The sequence below is a fragment of the Furipterus horrens genome, unplaced genomic scaffold (assembly GCF_987537825.1).
Source record: "Furipterus horrens unplaced genomic scaffold, mFurHor1.1.pri manual_scaffold_11, whole genome shotgun sequence".
Classification (NCBI taxonomy): domain Eukaryota; kingdom Metazoa; phylum Chordata; class Mammalia; order Chiroptera; family Furipteridae; genus Furipterus; species Furipterus horrens.
Window position 1 is genome coordinate 65687566 of NW_028327181.1, and position 17881 is coordinate 65705446.

The 17881-nt window shown below is 45.8% G+C and overlaps 1 protein-coding gene and 1 pseudogene across 1 annotated transcript; one reads left to right on the forward strand and one right to left on the reverse strand.

Moving 5' to 3' along the window:
- Positions 1-7079: 7079 nt before the first annotated feature.
- Positions 7080-8978, reverse strand: LOC149998095 (C-C motif chemokine 2-like). The gene is made up of 3 exons (XM_090291086.1): positions 8835-8978; positions 7922-8039; positions 7080-7581 (listed from the first exon to the last, which is right to left on the reverse strand). Exons 1-3 carry the CDS (start codon positions 8908-8910, stop codon positions 7476-7478), a joined length of 300 nt encoding a protein of 99 aa, XP_090147212.1. The 5' UTR covers positions 8911-8978; the 3' UTR covers positions 7080-7475.
- A 6865-nt stretch (positions 8979-15843) lies between these two features.
- Positions 15844-17306, forward strand: LOC149998096 (eukaryotic translation initiation factor 2 subunit 1 pseudogene; annotated as a pseudogene).
- Positions 17307-17881: the final 575 nt, after the last annotated feature.

Genomic DNA, 17881 nt, shown 5'->3' on the forward strand with positions numbered 1-17881 from the left:
TGCCAATGATACCTCGGACAAGGGTTTGATCTCCAAAATCTATGAAGACCTCATACAGCTCAATACCAGGAAGACAAACAATCTAATTAAAAATGAACAAAGTTCCTGAACAGACACTTCTTCAGGGAGGCCACACAGAGGGCCCATAGACATATAAAAAGATGCTCAACATCACTAGCCGTCAGAGAGATGCACATGAAAACCACAATGAGATACGACCTCACACCTGTCAGAATTGCCATCATTAATAAATCAACAAACAACAAGCACTGGCGAGGATGCGGAGAAGAGGTAACCCTAGTGCATTTTTGGGAATGCAGACTGGTGCAGCCACTATGGAAAACAGTAGGGAATTTCCTCAGAAAACTAAAAATGGAACTGCCTTTTGACCCCATGATTCCACTTCTGGGAAAATACCCTGAGAATCCCAAATCACTAATTTTGAAGAACTTATGTACTCTCTGTATTCATAGCAACACTATTTTTAATAGCAAGTGCTGGAAACTAAGTGACCATCAATTAATGAGTGGATCAAAAAACTGTGGTACTTTCACACAATTGAATACTACACAGCAGAAAGAAAGAAGGAACTCCTACCTTTTGTGATGGTAAAAGGGGGAAGGGAGAGAAATGGGGAAATGGTGCAGAGATTAAGAAGCACAATTAGTAGGTACAAAATAGACAGGGGGAGGTTAAGAATAGTGTAGGTAGGGCTGGAGCCAAAGAACTTACATGCACGGTCCATGGGCATGAACTATGGGGAGTGGAATTGCTGGAGAGAAGCGGAGTACTGGACAGAGGGGAGCAAAGGGGGAAAAATTTTGGGACAACTATAACAACCTAATCAATAAAATATACTTAAAAAGAAAAAGAATTCCTGCAACTCAACAACAAAATAACCCAATTTTTAAAATGGGTAAAGGCCTTGAATAGACATTTCTCCAATGGCCAATAGCACATGGAAAGACACTCAACATCACTAATCATTAAAGAAAGGCCAATCAAATTAAAATGAGGTATCACTTTACACCCATTAGCATGGCTCTTATTTAAAAAAACGTTCGTGAGGATGTGGAGGAACTGAAACCCTTGTGCACCATTGATAGAATATAAAATGGTGCAGCCACTATGGAAAACAGTATGGTAGTTCCTCAAAAAATTAAAAATAAGATTACCGTATGATCCAGCAATCCCATTTCTGGGTATATCTCCAAAAGAACTGAAAGAAAGTAGGATCTTGAAAATATATTTGCACAACTATGTTCCTTGCAGCATTTTTCACAATAGCCAAAAGGTAGAAGCAACCTAATGCCCACTGATGAATGAATGGATAAGCGAAATGTGCATTCATACAATGGGATATTACTTAGCCTGAAAAAGAAAAGAAATTCTGTCACATGCTATATCATGGATAAATCTTAAGGACATTATGCTGAGTGAAATAAGGCAGTGACAAAAAAAGAAATACTGTATGATTCAACTGATGTGAGGTCTCTAAAGCAGTCAAATTTACAGAAACAGAAAGTAGAGCAGTGGTTGCCAGAGGCTGAGAGAAGGGGGTGAGGGGGAGTTGTAGTTTAATGGATACAGAGGTTTAGGTTTGCAAGATGAAGAAGTCCAGAGATCCACTGTGCAGCAATGTTAATATACCTAACACTACTGAACTGTACACTTAAACATGGTAAATATGGTCAATTTTATGTTGTTTTTTAAAACTTACAAAGTTTGAAAAAGTGAGATAATGAGGCCATATAGAAAAGAATTTTATACTTCTGTTACAGAGTGGGGGTGTCCAAAAATCCCCAGAGCCTGCGGGTTGGGGGATGAGAAAAAGGAAAGAGCTTTTAAGATGCTTTCACATGCCTGTGGCTAGTGGCTAGTGTCTTTGTTACACAAATAGCTTTGGTTCTTCCAAGGCCCCAGGAAGGTGGGAGGGGTTTTGGACAATGGAATGGTACAGAAAGCACCCAGAGCCTGTACAAGTTTCTGTGAATGGTCTGAACTGGTTACCACACTCACTGCATCAGAGAACGCAGTCAGGGGTTTAAAAATAGGTGGCAGACATTGTAGCTGGGTTCTCCATGCGGTTTTGAGAAGGGAGAATACCATGCGGCTTTGAAAGGGCAAAGGGAGAACCATGCGTGATCCAGTGCAACATGGCACATATTTTCCTGGACTGTTATATGGAGGCTGATGACATTGTACTCCAGATCCTGAAGGAAACAGCTGACAGATGAGGGATGGGGAACTTCTGGGCATGTTTTTGGCTTCTAACCTTTTGGGGAGCAAGGGAAGTGCTGGGTCCTGTGGGAGAACAGGGCTCTGAGCTGAAGTGTTCACTGCCCTCCCCAGGTAGGAATATTGTAAATAAAGATCTGTCTTCCTCAACACTAGTTGTTGGGTTTTACACCAAGGCGCCACGTGAAAGAACCCCATTTCGCTCTGTAACCCTTCTACTGTTCAAAAGTGAAAATTTTATCCCTGAACCACCCATGTATGTACCTGGTGGAATAGTAACAGTAGAATTACAATGATCACTTTCACTGGTGGGCAGCCAGCAGTGACTGATTAAAGCTGTTCTGAAATACTGCTGGGTAGACATTGTGAAATCCCATTCCTAGAGCAGGGCTGTGAGCCTGACCTCGGGAGGAGCTCCCTTGTTCAGGGCCTCTAGCTCTATGTTCAGCCCCACTCTTCCTTGTCCATTTCTTCTTAGTCACTCTGGAAGTGGAACTTGGTGAAGGTGTCCTGCTTTGGTGGCCATCATTGCTTGTCTCTAGTCCATGGAAGATTCAAAAGTTGTTCTCCACAGAGAACAATTAAAGCCTTTTTCAGTCTTGGCTTCTGATTTTCTTAGCAACATAATTCCTCAACAAATGACTACTGGGACTTTTCTGAAACACTGAAGTCCCGCCCTGCATGTAGCCCTCACCTTGATCTGTGGCTTTCTTTGAGGCTGAGGCTCTCAGGCTTCAGTGGGAATGCGATGCTCTAAGCTGCTGTCTTCCTGAAGCCACCCTAGCCAACTGAAAGGTTTTATGCATCCTTTGTAGTTTTAAACCTTTTTAAAATTTCACCTCTCTGCTTGGGATGGTGAAACAGTTGGGTTTTTGAACTCTACAAGGTCCTAAATTTCTGGCCTTCTTAGTCCCTTGTCTTCCTGCTTGGAAACCGATTGACTCTAGGTCAGAACAAAGGACCCTAAGAAAGCCTGAGGGAGAGGTTGAAGAACTGGCTGGCAGCTCCAGCATCCTGAATGTGAGAGAACTGAGGAATGTAGGACCCCACACCCATCTTTGTCGGTGAATCTCCTCAGGAACTCATGAAATGGACCAATGGGAAGAGGGGTCTTTGTTAGGTTTCAGGGGCTCAGCAGAAGTAGAGAAGGCCAGCAGCCAAATGCTGAACAAGATAGTTTATTGAGTTTGCAACATGGTGGGCTGGAGTCGGGGCAGACACGAGCAGCAAGGGGCAGGGCAGAGCAAGTTTTTAAGGAGTTCTGAGATTTGGAATATGTAAGCATTACAGGATGGGCTAAGTTGCCCCCTGGTACAGCCAGCAGGCTGGCGTTTGGACAGTTGCCATCTCCTGATAGTGGCCTGAGTCTAGGGCAGTAGGGGCAGGAGGAGTTGAAGGGACTTTCTACAGATGGCTCAGGTTGGGGAGTGGAAGTTGATTCTAAGAACAGAGAAGTTGCTAAAGTCCAGTCTGCACATAAGGATACCTTTGAAGGACGGGCAGTCACTGGCGCCAGGGGCAGCAGATTTGTTCGGGGTTAGGCAGTCCCCAACACCAGCAGTTACTGTGGGGGCTTTGCTAAAACCAGGCCTGGATTCCCAGAACCCAGGTTTTATGCCTAAGAACCTCCCCCCGTTTCAATATCTTGAATCAGAATCCTTGGCGATGTACTGGTATTTTTAAAGGAACTTAGGTGACTTTAAGGAACAGGAAACTTAGGAACTACTCGATGCACAAAATGAATCCATAACCTATGAGCCCACTGAGGAAAGGTGATTTGCACAAAGTTATCTCAGAATTTATAGACCATATCAGAGGCAGATCTCCAAGGCCAGGTCACAGTGCCCAGCTACCTACTGTAAACTTTTGCCTAGCTGTGGTAGTCTGAATAATGCCCGCTTCCCAAGGAGGCCCACATCCTAATCCAGTCCCTGGAAAGTGTGATATGTTACTGACATGGCAAAAGGAACTTTGAGATGTCAGTAATTTAAGGATCTTGAGATGGCAAGATTATCTTGGATTATCCAGACAGGCCCAGTGTAATCACAAATGTTCTTATAAGATGGAGGAAGGAGGATAAGAATCAGAGACAAGATGTGATGAAAGCAGCAGAGGAGGAGGAGGAGGAGGAGAGAGAAAGGATATTTAAAGAGGATTTCAAGATGTGGGAAGGGGGCCATGAGCTAAGGAATGCAGGAAGCTTTTATAAATTGGAAAAATCAAGAAAATGAATTCTGCCTTAGAGTCTCCAGAAAGACTTCAGACCTCCAGAACTTAAGATAATATATTGTATTTTTTAAGTCATTAATTTTATAATAACTTGTTACAGTAGCAATAAGAAACTAATACAGATTTTTGTAACTATAAGTAGGGCACTGCTGTAACAGGAAAAAAAAAAAAAATATATATATATATATATATGTAGCTTAGGAATTTGACAATGGGCAGAGGCTGGGACATTTTTTTTAGCCTGATAAAAAAAAAACCCCACATTTCCTGGAAGAGACTATTGGCAGCAACAGAAAACTAATTCACTATACTTGGCATTCCCTCCTAAAACAGGGCTTGTTGCCAATGTTTTCGGCTGCTCACGTTTCTTCACACAAGGAGCAAGGAATCCCATGCTTAGCTAGTTTCGGTTTACTGAAAATAAATAGATGTGGCATGAAAAGGGGATGTGAGCAGATTATTTGGGGGTTTGAGCACATGGGTCACCCTTCTCTTGGCCTCCCCTCCTTCCTGACCCGACAGCTCAATCTGCCTGGCAGTAGAGGGCCTGACGCTCAGTAAACTAGACAATGGTGCCCCATTGATTTCCTGTCCACTCCCTTTGGCCTCTTGGCACCCACTGCAAGGAGAAATTTACTCCTAATTGGTGATCCAGACTGCAGACTGCAGGAGAGGGAGAGAGGAAGGGAAAGCTGCTGGACCTGGCAGGAGGGTCAGTGAGTTCCATAAATAGCTGCCAAGAAATCGTCTGCTCACTCACGTGTCAGGACACTTTGGAAAGTATTACCTGAAGCTTTGATGGAATCCCCCAGAGGAAGCAGAATCCCCTCTCTTCCTCTCCTGCTCCAGCTAGCAGAAATTGAAGGTTTCCAAGGGATGGGCTCTCAGATCTTAAAATCTAGGTCCTGCTTGCTTCCTATTTATAACACATTATCATTCCTATTTTATTTATGGAGACTCAGAATATTCAACCCGCCCTAAGTAGTACAGTGAGCCAGTGCCAGTTCTGTAATTAGTACCCAAGTGTCCCTCTTGCCAGCCAGAGTTCTTCTCCCCAGCACCTCATGCTGCCCAAGGCCCTCTCTGGTCTAGCTTGAGCCAGCAGCCACCTTCCTGCTGGACTGGGACAGTCAAAACCATGCAAATTTATTCAATATGGCAAGATATGTGCTTTTCTTAGAGGAGGGACTGTCTGTGCCTACGTGGGTCAGATACTTCCCAGCTAGGTCAAATGCCATGCAAAGGAATGTAGACTTCAGGTGGACCTTCAGGATAAAAAGGCTTGTCTATCTACATGGATAATCCCAGGTTCCTGGGATAAGGATGCGGGCATAGTGACAGAGAGAAGTACATTCTGGTTTCAGGGAAGCTGACACCTTAAAATGTGGGTTGAAGAAGGGACTTATTTTGTATCTTAGGTCACAGGTCCTTCTCCTCTGTCTACAAGACTAAATTTTTCTCCCTGACTACCTCATTCTTTTCCAAGGCTGATTCTTTGGCTGCGTACTCAGGCTCTTGTCATCTTTTGCCTGGACCACAGCCGAAGCCTCTCCCTTTATCCCTATTTCTCCAGGTGTGCATGAAGCCTATAAGTTACATTTCCCGAAACTCACCTCTTAACATGGCAAGTCTTTCTTCAGTGGACCAGATATTTTCAACATCTCCTTTCAACCTATGAAGTGGAGCACTAACTCACTATCTTTATATTCAAAATCCTTTACTCGACCTTCTAACTTCCTTTCTAAATTTCCCCATCACTTGACACAGACATGGACCCCAAGTGCCATCTGACTGGTTTTCTCTCTCTTTGGTGCACATGTCATTTTTTCTACCTCTAGCTATTTTCTTAGACTCTTCCTTCTTTTCTTAATGATCTTGTAATTTTTAAAATTTTTTCAAAAGATTTTATTTATTTATTTTCAGAGAGAGGAGAAAGGAGGCAGAAAGAGAAGGAGAGAAACATTGATGCAAGAGAAACAACAATTGGTTGCCTCTGGCACGCCCCCGACCAGGGACGTGGCCTGCAACCTAGGTATGTGCCCTGACTGGGAATCGAACCAGCAACCTTTTGGTTCACAGACCAGCACTCAGTCCTCTGAGCCACACCAGCTGAGGCTGACCTTGTAATTTTTAAAGAAAAACTTATCATTCATTAAGGATAAATTCAAGTCACACCTCTTTCTTTATGAAATTCTAACCTAACCATCTTATGGATGGTCAATAAGTCTCTCCCTGATTTCCCAATGTCTGCAGCATCTGTACTACTCCAAGTTGGAAGATTAATTGAAGGGAGAGAGATTGGGGGCAGTTGCAAAAGATTATGGGAGAGATTGTGGGCTGGGCTCAGGGGCTGTCAGAAAAGAAATGGGGGTGGGACTCTTGCTAAACAAGTGATAAGGGTAGTTGGGACCTGGACAGATGGTGTCGGACTGGAGTGGTAGTGGTAGACGCCCCATTGGGTCTTGCCTTAAAGAATTCTTTATAGGCACTCAGACGAGCCCACCCCATTGAAAAGACCAGGGCAACCCTGTCTTCTGAAACCACGCCACTCCCTCATCATCAAGCAAATACTCAGCTTTTTCACTTCCTTCCAGAAAACACAAAAAGTCAGGTTTTGTACAAAAATATATATATTGCTCAATAATTACATCATCTATATTTCCACAGTAACATTGTTAGCAATACTTCAGAATTTAAAACAACACGTGTCTGTGTGAATGACTTTTGCCGGGATACTCATTTCCATTTCGGAAGTGGAAGGGAAGTTCACAGAGGAAAGCAGTTTGCCTAAGTCTCCGTATCTAAAACACATTAGGATTCATGGAAGACAGACTTAAAACCTCAATAACTTAAATAAGATTAACATCATTACTTAAGACACCATGCTTCATATCTCTGCACAGAGTTCATGTTCTTTGAAAATATAATAATATAATATATCAGAGGGCATTTAGGGAAAGTGAGAAGATAATAAATTAGGTTCAGATTCTTGGGTTGTGAGTGAGCGATCAGGGCTTCGCAGTTTGGTTTTTCTTGTCCAGGTACTCCACGGACCTCTGGACCCACCCCTGCATGGGGTCCGCACAGACCTCCCTGGACAGCTTGGTCTTGAAGCTGTGAGGAGAGAAGGCAGAGTGAGGTGCGGTTCTCCTGAGATCCCAGCCTACAAGTGCTGCTTCTTCTGCCCCAACTGCCCTGAGAACTAGAGGTGGGAGGAGAGAACCCGGGGCTCGCTGCTCTGACGGGTGTCCCAGGTGAAGCCATCCTGACTTCTGGCTAAAGAAATTGGAATGGCCTAGATTTGGAGAGTGATGTTGGGAGGCACTTTTTCCCTTGTGGCTTCAGTTGTCCTAATGGGCACCTTTGGCTCTCTGATTCTAAGGTTTGAGGCTTCTTCTTGTTTTGTTTTTCTGAAGAAGAACTAAACCAGGGAGGGCCAGTGCAATCAACTTACATCACAGCTTCTTTGGGACACTTGCTGCTGGTGACTCTTGTGTAGCTCACCAGCCTTGACATTGGGACCGTCTTCTCGATGAATATATAGCAGCAGGTGACTTGGGAACTAAGTGCATCTAGAGATAGAACGACAAAGAAAAAACATTTTAGGATGGACTGGATTCTTCTATTCTTAATCAGAACACAAAAAAAGTAGTGAGGAGAAGGCAAAGAGAAATCAGGAGTGGAGGAAGGACCCATAAATTCCAACAGTTCCGCTGATACCGTGGAGCTAGAATGTCATACTGACTCAGTTTCCTATGCTGTAAAATGGGTATACAGCATTGGCAACAGAGGGAAGGGAGCGCCGTTAAAACTACATAATTCCTGGCAATGTCATTAGGGGGAGCTAATAATGCAAACTCTCAAGGTCAGGGAAATTCAGGGACCCCAGCTATGCATTCCTTTTTGGGCTCCAAGTAATCGATGCCTGATCATGAGTTTCCCTGATACCCACCACCTCTGCAGAGCCGTGTCGCTGGAAGCTGGACTGAAGGAAGCACAGTCCAGATTCCGGGTCTCCTTCTCTCCCCTTCACTGTACCTGCACACCCACCACCAAAGGCCCTTCTCTTTGGTCACCCCAGCCCCCAGTAACTGTTGAACAGAGCTGAGGCAGTAACTGCACTGAGGGTGTGTTTGCAGAGCTGGAGTCCTGGAAGGAGCTGGATTTGGGGTCCACAGCTGGATTTCTCCCCCTGGCTCTGCCCAGGAGCACCTGTGTGCTCAGGCTGACCCCTCATCCTCCACTGAATTCCTTGATCCTGTGAAAGCAGTTGTTAACGTGAGGCGGTGGGTACCCCCTCTGCTCTACTAGCCCATGATCACCCATGGGGTGATGTGCTTCACAGGGGAGGAGGGGCAGGGGCTTACCTGGCTGAGCGAGCCCCTGGGGGCTGAAGGTGGCCACTGTGAGCAGCAGGCACAGGAGGGCTGCGGAGACCTTCATGCTGGAGGGTGAGGATGCAAATTTCAGTGTGGGAGTTGTTGGTGTCTGAGTTTGTCCCAGCTTCTCTGCTCCTCTGGCTGCTCTGCCTGCCTTTTTATACAAACAAAAAGAAAAAAAAAAAACCGGAGTGGGTGGAGTATTAGTTGCCTTGGGCAGCATCATCCTCAATGAATGATGAAGTAAAATCTTAAATATGCTGAGGTATGTGGAGCGTTCTGGGCAATTTCCAGGAAGCAGGAGAGGAAAGCAGTGGCGGGGGGTGGGGGGGGAGGCAGGCACCACAGGACACAGTGACATCCAGAGTGACCACAGACAGGAACCAAGTGGGTTATTCTTAAGGATTCTGCTTTCTCTGAAGTGAAAACTCGGCAGAAAAGAAAGGAAGCAGAGGCCAAGGGGGTAAAGGAAACACCTCAGGGCTTGCCCCAGCCCACCTTTAGACAGTAGTGCAAGGGGTCTTCAGCCAGGAAGGGACCCTGACATCTTGGCAGACTTCCCAATAGTGTATTAAATCCATCTGTTCTTTAAAACACAGGGAGGTGGTTGAAGCTTAGCACATCTACAGGATTTTACAACCATAGAGCTGAATTCTAAGAATTGCTGGATTTTGGAAGAAGCTATGCAGTGCTGCCAAAGAAATACTCATGTGACACTTCACACAGTGTTTGCTCTGTGCTGGGAATATTCTAAGGCCTTTAAAAATGCTAATCTTTCAATTCTCCAACCCCATCAAGTATAGGTATTGTTAATTCCCTTTATAGATCAGACAACCAAGGCCCAGGGGGGTTAAGGAACCTGCCCAAGTCCTCCTGAGCAGAATCCTGTGTCTTGTTGACACCATCATGACATACTTCTGGATGGACTGTGTACCTGTCCTTCCAGCCGGCTGCCTGGTTATATATCTGCTCCCCCACCCCGCTCTCCCACCCCCAGCAACCCCGACCATCCTCAGCACCTTTCAAACTTGGTGCCAACTAAAGAGGAGTTGAGAAACATTCCTTGCGGTAAAGCCACTCTGCCTTTGGAGCCTGTGGTTAGTACAGCAGGCAGCAGTGGCAAGAAGTGTGCCGCCTGCTCTGGAGGCTGTTACTGCGGCTTCTTTCTGGATTCCAGGGAGCGTGAGTGAGCAGAGAAACAGCATTACGGGAATGAGGATGCCTGCTTTCATGTTGCAGCTCTGCTTAGGTTTCCTCAGAGACCATAGAATCATAGTAGTCAACACCCAAGAGACCTTGGAATTCATTTCAGTGAGCTCTTTCCTTTTACACACATGATAGGCTTCTAAGAGGCATGTGAGTGGTTAAGCAGAGCCTGGAGTTCAGACCTCTGGAGTCCCCCATTCTGCTGCCTTCCGTCTCTGAGCCTTGCTCTGCCTCTGCCCTGTGGGCATGGAAGGGTCTAGTGACTTTTCTTTATTTAAGGGTCATTGAGACAATGTCTAGAAAAATGCATGGCACATCTTGGAAGACGTACCTGCCAATCTCTACATTTGTCATAAGAAATGGGTTACATGGAACCAATGACTGTGTCTGGTCCGTAGTAAGTGGTCAGTAGTGGTCAAGCAAAGGACTAGCTTGTGTCATTGGGTGCTTACTAGGGGCCAGGCACACGACCAGGGTGCTTTCCGGCATTGTTACATTAGTCCTCCAAACAACACAACCTTCTTTGGTTGAAACGGAAATTTCACAGGTAACAGCAGGTGGGGCTGAGATTTCTATCCAAGGCACTTTGATGCCAGAATTCCTACTCCCAAGTCCTGGGCTTATTGTCTCATGATGGATATTGGTTTCCCAGAGCATCTGAGAGCAGAGAATCTACAGATAGGCCAGTGCACACTCTTGGGTATCGTTCCAAAAAGACAGAATGAGTAGAGAACAAATCAATTGGGGTGCTGCTTTGCTTACACCTCTCTCAGAGCCTTAGTTTAATTCTGCCTGAATCTTGGTAACCAAGCCATCCCCCTGCCCATGTTCAAACCTCTCTGTGTTTGGCTCAGTGCTCTGCCAATGACTCAGTTTATTCTTCTTGAGTGAGTAAAATATTTCAGGAATGTAGACTGAGCAACTTCACAAGTCATTCCAGACCATCTCACCTTAACTTCCAAGAAGTTACTCCTCATATTAATGGAACCCCTCTCTAATCTAAGAGTGCATTTTCCCATGGATTTGGAGGATTTCCTTCCTGTTTCCCTATGAAATCCAGTCCCTCTTTGGTTCCTATCTAGGTTAACAGGTTAAAGATGTGATCTCTGACCTGTGCAGGTGCACATATAAGTGTTTTGGGGGTTTTCTTTCCCCCAATAAACCTTGTGGATGTATTTTCTCCTCTTTGTTCTCTTTTTAAAAATTATTTATTTATTTGTTTGTTTGTTTGTTTGTTTGTTTATTTATTTATTTATTTTTATAGAGAAAGGAAGAGAAGGAGAAAGAGAGGGAGAGAAACAACAATGTATGGTTCTCATGCATTCCCAACGGGGACCTGGCCCACAACCCAGGTATGTGCCCTGACTGGGAATTGAACTGGCGATCCTTCGGTTTGCAGGCTGGCACTCAATCCACTGAGCCACACCAGCCAGGGCTCTTCTTCATGTTTTCTTAATAACATTTTCTTTTCTCTAGCTTACTTACTGTAAGACTACAGTATAGAATATCTATAATATACAAAATCTGTGTTAATGGATTGCTTGTTATCAGTGTACCTTCCAGTCAATAGCAGGCTATGGGGAGTTAAGTTTTGGGGGAGTCAAATGTTACATGTGGATTTTCAACTACATGGTGGCAGGGGCTTAGTGTCCCAAACCCCTGATTTGCTCATGGGTGACCTGTATTCTCCCCTGTCACTATTCAGCCATGTCACTATTATTCCTAGTGTCCTAGAATCAGAGCACCTGTAGAGATCACGTATTTCAACCTCCTCTTTTTATGTGAGGAAACCATATTTCAGAGGGGAAGACCATCTGGCCCACAGTCACACTGAAAAGTTCACAGGCTTTTCTGAGTATTTAGACAGGTTTTAGAGTATGTAACGCGACATCTCCTCCAGAGAGGAATCATTGCTCAGAAGTGATTTGGTCACTGAAAGCGTCAGAAGAAGATGGAAGGTGAAAAGGTCTGAGTCAGAAGAGAAAGTCTCTGGCAGGTGCTAGTTGTCTCCCTCCCATGTCCGCTCCCCTCAGCTGGAAGGGCAGTCACCGGGTGGGAGAAATGAGTGGGAATCTCCGCTCTGAGGCAGCTTTGGAAGTTCCCGAATCCTGTAAAAAAGAGTTAGCTTGCCAAGCCTGCATTCCAGATGCTGGGCCTGGAGCCAGGACGCTCACATGGTGTGGGTTGGGCCCTTGCTGGGGATGGGGTGGGGGAGGGGGCGTAAAAGGCCCTGGGAAGGGCCATGAGGGGAGGTTTGACTGCTCCTCAAAATCCCTGATCCCCCTGGGACCCCCACCCCATCAAATCATAGATGAGAAATGGATAAGTTCCTCTTGGTGAATAATCCTTTCTTCCTTCCTCCCAGTGAACTAACCCTCCCCCTCCCCCTACCAAATTTGAATCCTCCACGTGGGCCTTTGTCATTGCTCAAGACTCCCACTCAGTGTCAGGGGTAAAGGAAAGGGGAATCGAAAGTGAGCTTTCTAGAAATATCAGAAGCCAGTACCTAGCTCCCTGCCCTGCCCTCAACTGTGCTTGCTGATGCTTTGAGTGAGGCCCATCAAGTCCTTTCCAGAACCCCCGACCCCCTTGCTGCTCTGCCTCTCCTCCAGCCCCTCCTTTCCTTCTCCTACAGGTTAGCTCTGAGCTCCTGGTAGACAGTGCCTATTTCCCCAACTCTGCAACCCTTTTCTTTCCAAGGACTGGGAAGCCATTCTTTCCTCTTGCACAGAATGTCACATATGAACAAGACCTTAGAGATCATCTTCCTGTTTCACTGGTGGGGAAACTGAGGCCAAGAAAGAGTTCGTGATGGGCTCGAGGTGACTTGAAGACATGGCAGAGCTTGTGGGGGCTGGTTCACTTCCGGGCTCTCAGCGTCACACTCCGTCTGAGGTACTGCATGGCTCCTTACGATGACACTCATACAGCCCGCATCTGCTCTGCACAGAGACCAAGGCAGGGGCCTAGGGGGCCGGAGGAGGGGACAGACGTGCAGCTTGCTTTCCAGACAAGATGATAAAGAAGGCTTTCATGGCAAGTAGGGCTGAGTTTATGAGTAGACCTGAGCAATGCTCACCCCAGGCTCCTGGCATTTCCTGTCATCCTGCGGATCAGCCCCAGGTCTATTTGTTTGAAGCAGCCAAGGGTCTGGGGGTGGGGTGGGGGCAGTGGTGGGGGTAGCCTATGGGAAGAGAAAGGGCGGGTTCACCTGCAATGGCCTGGGCTGTTTAAGGGTGGGCAATGGTGTCCTGACCACGTGGGGGCCTGTCACTTAGGCTGTCTTCTGGGTCAGCCATCACAGGTCATCAGCACCTGAGCCCTACGCTGAGGGGGCTGTTGTGGGTGAGGGGGTCAAATCTAAGCAAACTGGCAGGATAACAGCACTGTGAGGCACTTGACAGCTCCCTCCTTAGATTGTAGCCAAGGGTAGCACAGCTGGAGGGAAGCCGCCTCGGGGCTTGTGTTGCCCATGGTGGCCTGAGAGGTGAGCCCAGGACATCAAGGGGATTGGTGAGCATGTTCCCGTGAAGGCGCTGAACTTCGGGAGTCTTAGGGAAACAGAGATCATGAGGAGCAGGTGGTAGAGACGGCCTTTCCTTGAATCCTTATTTCAACACCTGTGCTAAGAGCACCGGAGGGAAACACATCACACAGAGTTAGTGCAGTAGCCGGAGACACGCAGCTGTGAGAGCCCCCGCTGAGGGGCTCAGGGAAGCCCTTGTGGCGGGACATGTAAGATACGCTCAATGGCTGACAGGTTTTGAGGCTTGGGTGATTATTCGGTGGGAAAGGGTGCATTTTGGTGCAAACTTAGGGAGACTGCAAATTTAAGGTGCTTACACATTCCCTTTGGGGCTTGTTAAAGTACAAGTCCTGATTCTTCAGATTCTGGGTAGACCTACGGCTTGCATTTCTGGTCCTTAAAAGGGCTCGGAGTCAGGAAGCCGGACAGCTGTGGGAAACAGTGAGCACTTCATTTTGTCTAGACCAGGGTTCTGTCTGAGGCTCTTGGCTAGGCTCCAGGAACCATCTGAGATTATCTTCCACATTTATGTGATTGTGGATTTTTCTGCAGAGCAGGTTCCATGCTTCCCTCAGATTAACAAAGGCATCCCTTCTAAGTAGTTAGTGCCATTGCACCTATCAACCATAGTGAGTTCTGGTCTCCATCCCAGACCTGATGAATTACAACCTGTAACTTTACTGTGTGAAGCTATACTTTATCTAAGGTCTCTCCTCATCCTCAGGTGCCTGCCAGTGTGTGTTTGGGCACCTCTGGGCTAAAGTGTAGGATACATGAGGTAGGGGCTATGCTGGCCAGGCTGGGTGGCACTAACAGGAAAAAGATACAAGCAGAAAAGAAGAAAGAAAAAAGGGGAGGAAGAGAAGAGGGGGGAGAAAGAAGAATCAATCCAGTCTCATGTAAAGAGCCCCAGAGAGTGTCAGAACACTAGGGCCAGAAGCCCGGCTTTTCCTCTATCTACTGTGTGGCCTTGCACAAGTCACTTGACCTCTCTGGGCCTCTTCTGTGAAGTTTGATTAGTAAGACAGCTGTTTCTAACGTTGTCATGCGACTTGTTTGAAATAATAAACCAAGGGTGCTTTGTAAGCAGTGTGTAAACAGCTGTGTCACCTTAAGGGCCTGAGCAAGCTACAGCCCTCAGGCAATTTCAGGGCTGCACACAGCCAGTCCCAGGCAACAGATCTGTGTGCCCCAATGCACAGCCCAAGCCTCCACTCTTATGTCTTGCTATGAAAGTTTACTGAGTGTCTATTATATAATGCAGTGAGGTTTAGATTTCTTAAGTTCATTCTCATCTCTGTTCTCTTGTCTGCTGTGGACAGAGAGAGAACCTTTAGGACTAACAGAAAAAATGAAGGGTCAGCGAGGCAGCCCCAGAATTGAGTTAGAGACTCTGCTACTCACATGGCAGCCAGTTCTCTCTCTAGACATTCACATTCTGGCAGTCCCCCTCCACTTCTAGAACTCTCCATGCTCCATCCCCTATCATGGCCCTTCCCCATACTAGATCCCAGCACCTGGTACAGTGCCTTTCACATAGTAGGCCCTCAATAAACATTGTTCAAATATATGAACAGTCCAAGAATTTCAAGTCATTTTCCCCAGACATCTGAATTGTGGGATTGTTTAACAGCAGAGAGGAGAATGAGTGAAGAAGCAAGACTTTTGGTTTCCCAAGCTCCCCACTTATTTCTTTGGGAACCAGATAGTAGCAGTGCTAGGGGGACAGCCAGGAGGCAGAAAGTGATTTTGGGGACCCCATAGACCCTTCTTTGCCGATGATCTGTTTCTCTTTCTTGGTTGCAAAATGTTGCGTACTGAAAAAGGGAAACTTCAACTGCCCAGAATAGCGCTTTCTTTGCTGGTTCAGTTTCAGCTGGCTTCCTGGTGGCGCCCCAGGTTGCAAAGCGGGGCTCCATTCAAAAGCATTTATTATCATTTAGAATCTGAAAGTCCGAATGAGAATACAGATGGCATTTGTCTGGGGGTGGGAAGAAGTTGGGGAAATGGTTTTCCAAAGCACACACACCTCTTATGACTTAGCTGCAAGATTTTAAAACAAAGCATTCCCAAATAATTCAACTTAGCAACTTTTTATTGCTAAAGATATAGCTCAGGTAATGAGAGGAACTTGGCAGCACATTGTGGAGTTTGACACAATCCATCCAGAGCAGAGATTGTGTAGTTCATCCCCCCCTCCCCCCGCGCCACCACCCAGCATTAAGCACAGAACAAATATATGATGAAGAATGGACTGGGACGTTGAGGAGAATCGGCGATTGCTGCGAGTGGATCACTGCTGTTCTCTCAGTTTCAAGAGCGCAGCCGGGGACTCAGCCACGGTATTCACACGTATACCTCAGAATGCCAGGTCTAAGTTGTAGATTTTATCAACACAAATTTCCTGAGGTAGAAGATGTAGTGATGGTGAATGTAAGATCCATTGCTGAAATGGGGGCTTACGTCAGCCTGTTGGAATACAACAATATTGAAGGCATGATTCTTCTTAGTGAGTTGTCCAGAAGACGTATTCGTTCCATAAACAAACTCATCCGAATTGGCAGGAATGAATGTGTGGTTGTCATTAAAGTGGACAAAGAAAAAGGATACATTGATTTGTCGAAAAGAAGAGTTTCTCCAGAGGAAGCAATCAAATGTGAAGATAAATTCACCAAATCCAAAACTGTTTACAGCATCCTTCGTCATGTTGCTGAGGTGTTAGAGTGCACCAAGGGTGAGCAGTTGGAAAGCCTGTTCCAGAGGACCGCTTGGGTCTTTGATGACAAATACAAGAGACCCGGATTCGGTGCCTATGATGCATTTAAGCACGCAGTCTCAGACCCATCTATTTTGGATAGTTTAGATTTGAATGAAGATGAACGGGAAGTACTCATTAACAATATTAATAGGCGTTTGACCCCACAGGCTGTCAAAATTCGAGCAGATATTGAAGTGGCTTGTTATGGTTACGAAGGCATTGATGCCGTAAAAGAAGCTTTGAGAGCAGGTTTGAATTGTTCTACAGAAACCATGCCCATCAAGATTAATCTAATAGCTCCTCCTCGGTATGTGATGACTACAACAACCCTGGAGAGGACAGAAGGCCTCTCTGTCCTCAATCAAGCTATGGCTGTTATTAAAGAAAAGATTGAAGAAAAGAGGGGTGTCTTCAATGTTCAAATGGAGCCCAAAGTGGTCACAGATACAGATGAAACCGAACTTGCAAGGCAGCTGGAAAGGCTTGAGAGAGAAAATGCAGAAGTGGATGGAGATGACGATGCAGAAGAAATGGAAGCCAAAGCCGAAGATTAACTTTATAGGAAAGAGTCCAGTTTAAGGAACACAAAACAGCCCTTCCTGGCTAAAAACCCTAGACTTAAAAGTTTTCCAGTATTGAAAACTTCAAAGTTGAATATTTTTTATTTCCAAGTATTTAAATGTTCTAACAAACCAGAACGTGAAATGCCCTCCTAAAATGTCAGCTGTTTTCACACAGTAGCTCCAACACATTGAGCATTTTTTAAGGGAGTGGCCTAATTTCACTAGAGACAAATCTTCAAGCTAAGAACAGTCATAAAATTGGGTTTTCCATTTCTGACGTCTCCAGATTGACACCCCTTTGTCAGTGCCTCCATGTGATTTACCAGGGGCACCCAAAGCAAATAGTCCCAACCTTTCTATATAAATGTATCAAGCAAACATTAAATAAATTTCTGGGATATTAAAAAAAAAAAAAAAAAAAGAATGGACTGGGAAGGTGAGGGAATTGGAGCTAGAAGGTGCTGTAGAGATCCCAGTGTTGAGAGTCCCGGCCCTGATTAACTTAAAATGATAAAAAGAATGATGCCCTCATAAATCAGTGCAGATCATCTCTGTGTGATATGTGTGAGTGTTGTAGGAAGCGCCTGGTGGGATATCTTAACATTTTCCAGGGAGACTGCCAGCGGCATTTTTCTCTAGGACAAAGAGTCTTTGTTTAGAGGAATCTTACTGAGGCCCCATACAAGTAGGCACTTGCTGTAGATGGGTGGCCAAAAGGAGCGACGGCCCTCCTAAACCCCTTTGCTACGCAGAGCTGGACATGGGGGAGGAAATGAACAAACAGACATCTGCTTAAGAACCCAGAGACCTCCCAAATGGAGAGGAATTGAGGTCCTTTCTTTTGAATCCAAAATTATTAGGCACTCTCTGAGAGTCTGAGGGGGTTCTCACTCAATGGGTGGCCTGAGTTCCAAGCCTGTCCGGGAAGTCAGGTGGTGGGAACGGAGATGGAAGACCTCCTGGGCCCTCCATGTGCATGTAA

Coding starts and splice junctions, on each gene's coding strand:
- LOC149998095 (XM_090291086.1), bottom strand. CDS start 8,910: ATGAAGGTCTCCGCAGCCCTCCTGTGCCTGCTGCTCACAGTGGCCACC. Junction 8,040..8,834: donor CCAGGGGCTCGCTCAGCCAG/GTAAGCCCCTGC, acceptor TTCTATCTCTAG/ATGCACTTAGTTCCCAAGTC. Junction 7,582..7,921: donor TGTCCCAAAGAAGCTGTGAT/GTAAGTTGATTG, acceptor CTCTCCTCACAG/CTTCAAGACCAAGCTGTCCA.